This window comes from Mobula birostris, chromosome 2 (genome assembly GCF_030028105.1).
Source record: "Mobula birostris isolate sMobBir1 chromosome 2, sMobBir1.hap1, whole genome shotgun sequence".
Classification (NCBI taxonomy): domain Eukaryota; kingdom Metazoa; phylum Chordata; class Chondrichthyes; order Myliobatiformes; family Myliobatidae; genus Mobula; species Mobula birostris.
Genome location: NC_092371.1, coordinates 191,305,468 through 191,317,744, shown reverse-complemented (window position 1 = coordinate 191,317,744; position 12,277 = coordinate 191,305,468). Strand labels below are relative to the sequence as shown.

The following is a 12,277-nucleotide window of genomic DNA, read 5'->3' as shown; positions in this document are numbered from 1 at the left end:
TCTGTACCTGTGGAGGATTGGAGGTTCAGTTATGGATTACAATCAAAACAAAGATCAATCAAGATGTTTCATTAATTTAGTGGAATTGAAAATTGCAGGAATGGGGTAAAAGAATGGTGTTTAAGGTAGAAGATCAACTGTGATCTCGAATGCTGATTCGGCTCCAGAGGATGAATCCTTTTTATTGGTTTCTCCAGTTGTGACCTGAAATGCAAAAAGAAAAGTAACGTTGAAGGTTAAAACATTATAAACTTTAAATTGCAGCACTGTTAATAACTGTAGTTCAGCTGTTTATAAAATCTTCATAAGAGGGGCAGTTTAAGAATCTTAGAATTTCAAAGACAGAGTGTTTCATTTCTCAGGTTTTGATGGATATATCACATAACATTGTTGTAGATTATTTTTTTAAAATATATGTAGCACCTCCTCAACATCATTTTCAACCAATAATGCAATATTATTGGTGGTTGATCTGCATTAGCATCATTTTGTAGGTTTAGCTTGGTATTTTGTATAAATTTGTAAAGTACTGGCTTGTTGAGATCAGGAGTAAAAGTAGAAGATGTTGAATGTATTCAAGGTGAGTAACATCTAAGGAGATAGAGAGTTTGGACCAGATCAATGACAATCATGATAGTAATTTGTTCTCTGATGCTAAAATCTAAAGTGTTTTTGCATTTGGTTTCAGAGGTTAACAAACTAAAAGAAGAAGATGCAAATCTAATGAATATTAAAGTTCAGTATGACAAACAATTGCTAAATGAGAGGACACTCAAAACACAGGTAAGCATAAAGAAATCAAATCTTAATTGATAAGTGATGTGGCACAATTGTAGCACATTCAAAAAGTATGTTTAAATTCCTTCAAGTATCATATTAAAATGGAAATCAATTTTTGTGTCTATCAATTCAATTTTAAATTTTGTTGAATTGACTTTCATGTTGCAGTGAACAGGTCCACGAGGTCCGCTGTGCTACATTTCTTTAGGTTTTATTTTTTATTATGACCACCATCAAAAATGAATAGTGTTGTATCTATCTTCAGTCAATGGCGCTATCAATTAAGTAGCTGTACCAATGTACACCATCTTTTCCCTTCTTAATCTACTCTGCACAGTGCTTTTGAATCTTCCTTCAGAATGTGCATGAAAACTCTTCTCATTTACCTGTTAAGTAATTTTGGTTCAGTAACTTTTGCACAACATCATTAGTTTTTTTTCTTTATGCAGGTAACTAAGCATATTGGTTGAGACAAGGCAGGAGATGTCTACATGGACTTTAGTAAGCTATTTGACGAGAACTCTCATGTGTTGGACTAGAAATTAAAGGCCTACAGTAGTGTAGCCGTTAGCGTGACGCTATTACAGCTTGGGGTGTTAGAACTAGGAGTTCAGTTCTGGTGTCCTTCGTAACAAAGATTGTGTGTTCTTCCCGTGTGCGCATTGGCCTCCTCCAGATGCTCCAGCTGGTAGGTTAATAGATCATTGTAAATTGCCCTGTGATTAGGCTAGGGTGAAAATAGGTGGATCTCTGAGTGGTGCAGCTCATTGGGCTGGAAGGGCTTGTTCTGTGCTGTATCTCTAAATAAAGTACCCAGGATATCTTCAAGGAGAGGTGTCTCAGAAAGGCAGCGTCCATTACTAAGGACATCCAGCACCCAGGGCTTGTCCTCTTCTCATTGTTACCATCAGGTAGGAGGTACAGAAGCCTGAAGGCACACACTCAGCGATTCAGGAACAGCTTCTTCCCCTCTGCCATCCGATTCCTAAATGGACATTGAAACCTTGGACACTACCTCACTTTTTTAATATATATATTATTTCTGTTTTTTGCACTGTTTTAATCTATTCAATATACGTATATTGTAATTGATTTATTTATTATTATTTTATTGTTTTTTTTCTTCTATATTATGTATTGCTGCTGCTAAGTTAACAAATTTCACAACACATGCTGGTGGTGATAATTCTGATTCTGACAATCAAACAATGTTCCAACTTCTAGTTTACTCGATTAATTCTACCCATTTTTCAAGCAACAGTGGCAGCTGGTTCAGCGATGATTACTGGTAGTTCTACACTTGCATTTTCTTCTTACTTTTTTAAAAATCTTTTTATTAGTTCTCAAGTTCCTGGATTTCAATATTCCTGGACTTCAGTGCTTTAAAAGGGATAGAGAGGGCGGAAAAAGGGGAGGAGGGGTGGCATTACTGGTCAGGGATACTATTACAGCTACAGAAAGGGTGGGTAATGTATCTGGATCCTCTTTTGAGTCAGTATGGGTGGAAGTCAGGAACAGGAAGGGAGCAGTTACTCTATTGGGGGTATTCTATAGGCCGCCTAGTAGCAGCAGAGATACAGAGGAGCAGATTAGGAGGCGGATTTTGGAAAGGTGCAAAAATAACAGGGTTGTTATCATAGGTGACTTTAACTTCCCTAATATTGATTAGCACCTGATTAAGTTCCAAGGGTTTAGATGGGGCAATATATTAGATCGAATAATATATTATTTGATCTAATATATTGGTTCAGCCCTGTTTTGTTCTGTTTGTTTTTTGTTTTGGGGTTCAGTAATTTAGCTTTATTTTTAAAGTTTTTTTTTGTTTTTTGGGATTTTTCTTTGTGATATCCTTTTCTTTTTATTTCTTTTAATGATTAATTATATTAAGAGTTTGGAAGTCTATTACACTTGTGCTATCTATAGTTTCTCTTGTATATGTTTATTACCAATAATGTAATTCCAATCTCTTTGTACCACTATTGTTAGTATTTTTATGAACTTAGAACATAGAATAGTACAGCACAGTAGAGGCCCTTCGGCCCACAATGTTGTGCCGACCCTCAAACCCTGCCTCCCATATAACCCCCCCACCTTAAATTCCTCCAAAAACATGTCTAGTAGTCTCTTAAATTTCACTAGTGCAGTTGCCTCCACCACTGACTCAGGCAGTGCATTTCATGAACCAACCACTCTCTGAGTAAAAAACCTTCCTCTAATATCCCCCTTGAACTTCCCACCCCTTACCTTAAAGCCATGTCCTCTTGTATTGAGCAGTGATGCCCTGGGGAAGAGGTGCTGGCTATCCACTCTTTCTATTCCTCTTATTATCTTGTACACCTCTATCATGTCTCCTCTCATCCTCCTTCTCTCCAAAGAGTAAAGCCCTAGCTCCCTTAATCTCTGATCATAATGCATACTGTCTAAAGCAGGCAGCATCCTGGTAAATCTCCTCTGTACCCTTTCCAATGCTTCCACGTCCTTCCTATAGTGAGGCAACCAGAACTGGACACAGTACTCCAAGTGTGGCCTAACCAGAGTTTTATAGAGCTGCATCATTACCCTGCGACTCTTAAACTCTATCCCTCGACTTCTGAAAGCTAACACCCCATAAGCTTTCTTAACTACCCTATCCACCTGTGAGGCAACTTTCAGGGATCTGTGGACATGTACCCCGAGATTCCTCTGCTCCTCCACACTACCAAGTACCCTGCCATTTACTTTGTACTCTGCCTTGGAGTTTGTCCTTCCAAAGTGTACCACCTCACGCTTCTCCGGGTTGAACTCCATCTACCACTTCTCAGCCCACTTCTGCATCCTATCAATGTCCCTCTGCAATCTTCGACAATGCTCTACACTATCTACAACACCACCAACCTTTGTGTCATCTGCAAACTTGCCAACCCAGCCTTCTACCCCCACATCCAGGTCGTTAATAAAAATCACAAAAAATAGAGGTACCAGAACAGATCCTTGTGGGACATGACTTGTCACAATCCTTCTGTCTGAACGTACTCCCTCCACTACGACCCTCTGCCTTCTGCAGGCAAGCCAATTCTGAATCCACCTGGCCAAACTTCCCTGGCTCCCATGCCTTCTGACTTTCTGAATAAACCTACCATGTGGAACCTTGTCAAATGCCTTACTAAAATCCATATAGATCACGTCCACTGCACTACCCTCATCTATATGCCCGGTCACCTCAAAGAACTCTATTAGGCTTGTTAGACACGATCTGCCCTTCACAAAGCCATGCTGACTGTCCCTGATCAAACCATGATTCTCTAAATGCTCATAGATCCTATCTCTAAGAATCTTTTCCAACAGCTTTCCCACCACAGACGTAAGGCTCACTGGTCTATAATTACCCGGACTATCCCTACTACCTTTTTTGAACAAGGGGACAATATTCGCCTCCCTCCAATCTTCCGGTACCATTCTTGTGGACACGACGAGAGTTATCAGCCAGAACAATTCTCAGACGCGCTGGGTACAGCAACGCTAATTTGAGGCCCTTACAATAAAATTCTGACATCTGCAGTTTAAAAGCCATCCGTTCCCTCTAAACTTCCGGGCTGAAATCTTCAATGATGCAAAATCTGAAACTTTGAAATTCGATCATACCTTTCTACCGAGCAGCTCATATCACTTGATCCTTAATGTGAACATAGTGGAACCGAATAATAATAGGTCTCAGTTTAAAATCTTTGAAAGGTTTGGGGTGTAAAGTACGATGCATATGATCAAGCAATGGGGGAGCCTCCAAAACTTCTGGACCAAACACATCTATTAAAAATTTAGAGAAGTATTTAGTAGGATCGCCCATCTCAACATCTTCGGGAAGCCCAATTATTCGCAGATTCTGTCGCCGAGATCGATTTTCAAGATCGATGATCTTTGATTTATAATGTTCCAACTGCTGAGATGCCGAAGCTAGATTTTTTTCCAGAGTTTCAATCTATCAGTCTCTCTTCGGACCGGCTTCATCCATTTCTGAAATTCTAATCTGTTGTTGATCGATTTCGCGTCTAAATGATTTAACATCACCTTGAATTGTCTTCAAACTTCTTCAAACACAGCAAATCTTTGGTTAAGTTTATCCTCTAGAAGTTTCGACATTGTTTCAAAAATTAATGGAATTTGCTTCGATGCTTTAGGATCGCCATCTTTTTTCCCATTCCCGTTGAGTCTTTCCCATTTTTAATTTCTCGTCCTCTGGTCAGCGTTTTCAGTAAGTTAAAATCGAAATTCAAAGATATATCTGTAGTATAAACCCTTTAGTGTAGGTATAGATAAAGTAAATAAGGGTGGTTACAGGTAGAAGAAGTAAAGGGAATGAAGCGAAGCCAAATTGAACCTCACGCCATGAGCGCCTCTTGGAGAGTCGCATTTTCTTCTTTCTATTACTTACGCAGGTATTCCTACCACTTGGTGAATCTGCACATTGAGACGAGAAATTGTCACTTGATTGTTGTAATTGAAATGAATGTGAACGCATGATTACAAGTTTACTGAACAAAGTGGTAGGAATTGTTGTCAGTCAATGGGCTGGGAGCCAGAATCGCATAGCACAGAAAGACTTTAGCCCACCGTGCCTGTGCTGACCTTCAAATTGCTACCGATGTTGATCTGAGTGTGAGACCTCCTGTGCCCTTATGATTGAAATGCTCTTTTAGATCCTTCCCAGGCTTTGTGAGAGTACCTGTTGTCTTCACCTTCTGGGCATTGTGTCCTAGATCACAACCACTCTCTGGGTGAAAAAAATTTCCAATAATCTCTCTAAGATAGACAGCCTAATGTTCTGCAAATAAGATTACATATTGGGGAGAAAGAGATGCCTAATTTGTTTTCTTTCCTGAATGCTGCTTCTGTGTTGGACCGACTCAATAGATAGAGCACTCTGAAAACTGAAAGGCAATGCAGTTTTTATTAGGTGAACACAAGAAAGTAAGGGTAGACTACCAACGTAATAATATAATAATGTAATTTGAGAGACTTTGAGCTTTTACTGTGCTCATGGACTTCTTCATCAAGTTATGGTATTGTTGCACCATTGTAACTATATGTTATAATTATGTGGTTTTGTCAGTTTTTTCAGTCTTGGTCTGTCCTGTGTTTTGTGATATCACACTGGAGGAAATATTGTATAATTTCTTAATGCATGCATTACTAAATGACAATAAAAGAGGACTACGTGTCTTCATAATCTAATTATTAAAATTGAAATCAGTAATTTTGGATGTTCACTCTTAATCTATATCTGGAACTCTGTTGTATTTTAATTACCATTTCTTAGGGGATTCTTAATCACAAGACTTTTGCTAATCCTTCCTAATTACCCATGACTAAATCTAAAATAGCCTGTTCCCAGCTAGATTCTACAACGTGATGTTCTAAGAAGTGATCCTGGATGCATTCCACAGATTTTTCTTGTATGATATCTTTGCCAGTTTGGTTCATCCTATTAATATGTGGATTGAAATCTCCCTTTACAATTGCAGTTTCATTCAAATGTATTCTTGATATTTCCCCAGTTATGCTGTACCCTCTCAAGAGATCACACTTTGGGTGTGTAGACAATTACCCCCAGAGTATTTTGCCTGTTATTTATGATTATATATAGTTTTTACTAAGTGGATTTGTTCATACGACATAATTTTTGTTTATATTTTCTGCCTCAGCTTGTTACACTTGTTAGTTTCCTCTTTGCTGCGCTGTGCCTTTGCTTTCCTCACTTTGCCCTGATTTATTAAATATCCTGATCTTGGAACCCTTCTCCACGCCTATATAGTTGAAAGCATCTCCTGATCAGTGGAAGTTGTTTCTAAGGATTTGATTTAATTTCTTCAAGGTTTCAGTCTACAAATGATTTCTTGCCTTGCCTATCCCTGTGTGCAGTTACCTGGGTGAATAAATGAATGTCAGATTCTATTGAGCTATATTACAAGAGTTGTAAAATAAAATCCCAGCACATTGATGCTCTCACAAAGAATGCTTGTCGGCTGTTATTACTACTTTAGGAGTTTGAGGAGATCCAGTGTATCGCCAAAGACTCTAGAAGTTTTTGCACATGTGTAGTGGAGAGCATCCTGACTGGTTGCAGCACTGCCTCATATGGACATTCCACTTTTAAAGGATGCTAAATACAGGACTGAAAGTGTTATATTTGAATACACAAGTATATGAAACAAGGTATATGATCTTGTAGTTGAAATTGTTAGAAATTGGCAGATATGACGTACTCAGAGTCAAGGCTGAACGAAGATCACAGCTCAAATCTTAACATTCAAGGATACACGTTGTATTGAAAGGACAGGCAGGGAAGCAGATATCTTATAGTGGCTTTGTTGGTTAAAAATAAAATGAAATCAAAGCCTTAGAAGTGATATAGGATCAGAAGTTGTAGAATCTTTGTGGGTAGATTTGAAAAACTGCAAGGGTAGAGAGACCCTGATGGGAGTGATATCCAGGCTTCCAAACAGTAGTCAGGATGTGGGATACAAGTTACAGCAGGGGATAAAAATGACATGTCAAAAGGGCAATGTTACAATGGTCATGGGATTGTTGATATGCAGGTAAATTGGGAAAACCAGATTGGTGCTTGATTCCAAGAGAAAGCATTTATAGAATACGTTTTAGAGCAACTTGTGGTGAAGCCCACTGGTGGAAAAGTGACAATTCTGGATTAGATGTTGTGTAATGTACTAGGATTGACTTGGGGAGCTTAAAATAAAGGAACCCTTAGGAGGTGGTGATCCTAATAATTGAGGTGCATGGTAGCGTAGTGGTTAGCACAGCGCTTTACAGTACCAGTGACCCAGGTTTCAATTCCTGCCGCTGCCTGTTAAGATTTTGTACATTCTTTCCATGACCGCATGGGTTTCTTCTAGGTGCTCCAGTTTCCTCCCACATTCCAAAGACATACCAGTTAGTAGTTTAATTGGTCATTGTAAATTGTCCTGTGACTTAGCTGTGATTTAATTCAGGGAGTAGCATGGCAGTGCGGCCTGAAAGGCCTTTTGCATGCTACATCTCAATAAATAAATATCATACAACTCACCCTGCAATTTGAGAGGAGAGGCAAAAATCAGATGTATTGGCATTATAATGGAGTAAACAGAGCTATAGAGGCATAAGGGAAGCTGGCCAAAGTTGATTCAAAGGACACTAGCAGGAATGATGGTAGAGCAGCACTGGCTGGAGTTTCTGGGAGTAGCTCAGAAGATGCAGGATCAGTTCATAACAAGCAAGAAGCGGCATTCTAAAGGAGGATGAGGCGACGATGGCTGACGAGGGAAGTCAGAGACAGCATGTAAGCAAAAGACAGCCTGTACAATGTTGCAAAATTAGTGGGAAGCTAGAGGACTTGGGAGCTTTTCAAAACCAACAGAAGGCAACTAAAACTGCATTAAAGAGTGAAAAGATGAAAAGGTAAGCTAGCTGATAATATAGAAGAGGATACCAAAAGTTTTTTTTTCAGGTATATGAAGAGTGAAAGTGGACTTTGGACCACTGGAAAATGATACTGGAGGAGGAGTAGTAATGTGGAACAAAGAAATGCTAGGTGAACTGAATGAGTATTTCATGTCACATGTCAGAAATTCAAGAGTGTCAGGGGGGGAAGAATCAGTATGGTCGCTATTACTAAGCAGTACCATTGGAAGCTGAAAGGTCTGAAGGTGTAGAAGTCACCTGGACCAGAATGACTTCACTCCATGGTTCTGAAAGATGCAGCTGAAAAGATTGTGGAAGCATTAGTAATGATATTTAAAGAGTTTGGAATGTTTCTGGAGGATTGGAAATTGCAATGTCAGTCCACACTTTAAGAAGGAATGGAGACACATGATAAAGTAGGCTGAGGGGAAATCATGCCTGACAAATTTGTTGGAATCCTTTAAGGAAATAACAGGCAGAATAGACAGAGAAGAATTAATGGATATTGAATTTTGGAAGACCTCTGACAAGGTGTCACATATGCAGCTGCTAAACAAGATAAAAACCCATGGAAAGGTACCAGCATGCACAGAAGATTGGCTGACTGGCAGAAGGCAAATTGTATGAAGAAAAGGAGTCTTTGGCTGCTGGTGATTGGTAGTGTTTCACAGGAGTCTGTTGGTCTGCTGCTTTTCATATTATGTGTCAATAATCTGGATGATGGAATTCATGGCTTTGTGGTCAAGTCTGTAGATGATACAAGCAGTGAGTGGGCAGGTAATGCTGAGAAGCAGGGAGTCTTACAATGTTGGAAAGTATATGGTTATGCACTTTGGTGGAAGAAATAAATGGAGACTATTATTTAGATGGGGAGAGAATTCAAAATGCAGAGATGCAAAGGGACTTGGGAGTCCTTGTGCAGGATACCCTAAAAGTTAACCTCCAGTTTGAGTCAGTGGTGAAGAAGGCAAATGCAATGTTGGTATTCATTTCTAAAAGTATAGAATATAAGAGCAGGGATATGATTTTGAGGCTCTATAAGGCACTCGTGAGACCATACTTGGAGTATTGTGTGCAATTTTGGGCTCCTTATTTTAGAAAAGATATACTGATAGGAGAGGGTTCAGAGAAGATTCATGAGAATGATTCTAGGAATGAAAGGGTTACCATATGAGGAATGTCTGGCAGCACTTAGGCTGTATTCCCTGGAGTTCAGGAGAATGAGGGGGGATCTCATAGAAACATTCCAAATGTTAAAAGACCTGAACAGATTAGATATGGCAAAGTTATTTCTCTTGGTAGGGGACTGTCTAGGACAAGAGGGCATGACTTCAGGATTGAAGGACGTCCATTTAGTTATAGTCATAGTTATACTTTATTGATCCCGGGGGGAAATTGGTTTTTGTTACAGTTGCACCATAAATAATAAATAGTAATAGAACCATAAGTAGTTAAATAGTAATATGTAAACTTATGCCAGTAAATTATGAAATAAGTTCAGGACCAGCCTATCGGCACAAGGTGTCTGACCCTCCAAGGGAGGAGCTGTGAAGTTTGATGGCCACAGGCAGGAATGACTTCCTATGACGCTCTGTGCTGCATCTTGGAGGAATGAGTCTCTGGCTGAATGTACTCCTGTGCCTACCCAGAACATTATGTAGTGGATGGGAGACAGTATCCAAGATGGCGTGCAACTTAGACAGCATCCTCTTTTCAGACACCACCGTGAGAGAGTCCAGTTTCATCCCCACAACATCACTGGCCTTACGAATAAGTTTGTTGATTCTGTTGGTGTCTGCTACCCTCAGCCTGCTGCCCCAGCACACAACAGCAAACATGATAGCACTGGCCACCACAGACGCGTAGAACATCCTCAGCATTGTCCGGCAGATGTTAAAGGACCTCAGTCTCCTCAGGAAATAGAGACGGCTCTGACCCTTCTTGTAGACAGCCTCAGTGTTCTTTGACCAGTCCAGTTTATTGTCAATTCGTATCCCCAGGTATTTGTAATCCTCCACCCTGTCCACACTGACCCCCTGGATGGAAACAGAGGTCACCGGTACCTTAGCTCTCCTCAGGTCTACCACCAGCTTCTTAGTCTTTTTCATATTAAGCTGCAGATAATTCTGCTCACACCATGTGAAAAAGTTTTCTACAGTAGCCCTGTACTCAACCTCATCTCCCTTGCTGATGCATCCAACTATGGCAGAGTCATCCAAAAACTTCTGAAGATGACAAGACTCTGTGCAGTAGTTGGTCCGAGGTGTAAATGGTGAAGAGAAAGGGAGACAAGACTGTCCCCTGTGGAGCCCCAGTGCTGCTGATCACTATGTCGGACACAGTGTTGCAAGCACACGTACTGTGGTCTGCCAGTCAGGTAATCAAGAATCCATGATACCAGGGGAGCATCCACCTGCATCGCTGTCGGCTTCTCCCCCAGCAGAGCAAGGCGGATGGTGTTGAATGCACTGGAGAAGTCAAAAACCATGACCCTCACAGTGCTCGCTGGCTTGTCCAGGTGGGCGTAGACACGGTTCAGCAGGTAGACGATGGCATCCTCAACTCCTAGTCGGGGCTGGTAGGCAAACTGGAGGGGATCTAAGTGTGGCCTGACCATTGGCCGGAGCAGCTCCAGAACAAGTCTGTCCAGGGTCTTCATGATGTGGGAGGTCAATGCCACCGGTCTGTAGTCATTGAGGCCGCTGGGGACAGATGTGGAGAAATTATTTTAGTTAAAGGGTGGTAAATCTGTGGAATTTGTTGCCACGAGCAGCTGTGGAGGCTAAGTCATTAAGGCAGCAATAGATAGGTTCTTGGTTATCCAGACATCAAAGTGTGTGGGGAGAAGGCAGGGGAGTGGAGATGACTGGAACAATTGGATCAACCCATGATTGAATGGTGGAGCATACTCGATGGACTGAATGGCCTACTTCTGCTCCTATGTCTTATGATCTGTAAAAGGCTTTGGACACAGATTAGAAGAATGGACAAAGAAGTGGCAGATGGAATACAGTATAGCGAAGTGTATAATCATGCACTTTGATAGAAGGATTCCCTGGAAAGGTTAACTTGCAGGTTGAATCGGTAGCATTCATTTCACAGGCACTGGAATATAAAAGCAAGTTGAGAACTAGATGTCCTATCCCCACTAGAGCTATTAACATCATTATTTATAAAATTATCTACAGCAGGGTCTTCTAAAATATACTTACTGACAATGTCATTGCACTTATCCTGCAAACTGGATTCTCCCTCCATGGTCAAACTAGAGAAAATCTACAGATGCTGGAAAGCCAAGCAACACACATAAAATGTTGGAGGAACTCAGCAGGCCAGGCAGCATCTATGGAAAAGAGTTAAGCCAATGCTTCAGGCTGAGACTCTTCATCAGGACTAGTAACAGATACATCTATTCTATCCAGGCACATCAACCTCCCCTTGTGTTTCCGTATTCCTTTGCCTGTCTTTTTACTGGATAAATTCTGCAAGCATTCATTTCGAGAGTGCTAGAATATAAAAGCAAGAATGTAATGCTGAAAGTAAATGTATTATCAGAATACTTATATGTCACCATATACAGCCTTGAGATTCGTTTTCTTGTGAGCAGACAGAGCAAATCCAAGAAACATAGTAAAATGAATGAAAGACCGCACGCAACAGAAGGGACAAACCTATTTTTATGTATTCTTTGGCATAATATCTTGGTCCAAAACCAGTTTGGAAAATTTACAAAGAGAAATAAGAACTGAAATGACAAATTTCAGAAAACATTATGTATACTTGAATGCGCTTAAATTAAAGCTACCTAGGACAGAAGGGGGAAGAGGGATAATCTTACATTAAAAATCTACACAACAGTTAGATAAAACTTCTAAGGATATACTTTCATCAATGAAAGCAGGATTCAGTGCTCTATGCGAGCATATGCAACTCTGATGAAAGTATACACCACTAAACTTAAATGAGAGCACAACCCAGAAATAGAAGACATTATCACTATTGAAGAAAAAGTTGACAATGAAAGATCATGACCCTCCATGGAAGGCATCCCCACAGTCTGAGCAGA

The 12,277-nt window shown here is 40.3% G+C and overlaps 1 protein-coding gene across 4 annotated transcripts in view; it reads left to right on the top strand.

Annotated features, from left to right (window-relative positions):
* LOC140193983 (rho-associated protein kinase 2-like) overlaps window positions 1-12,277 on the top strand; it is a 264,425-nt gene that overhangs the window by 228,043 nt on the left and 24,105 nt on the right. For all 4 annotated transcript variants that reach the window (XM_072251236.1, XM_072251238.1, XM_072251235.1 and 1 more), the window contains exon 24: window positions 689-783. In XM_072251236.1, coding sequence (XP_072107337.1) covers window positions 689-783 — 95 coding nt within the window. The remainder of the gene's footprint in view (window positions 1-688; window positions 784-12,277) is intronic.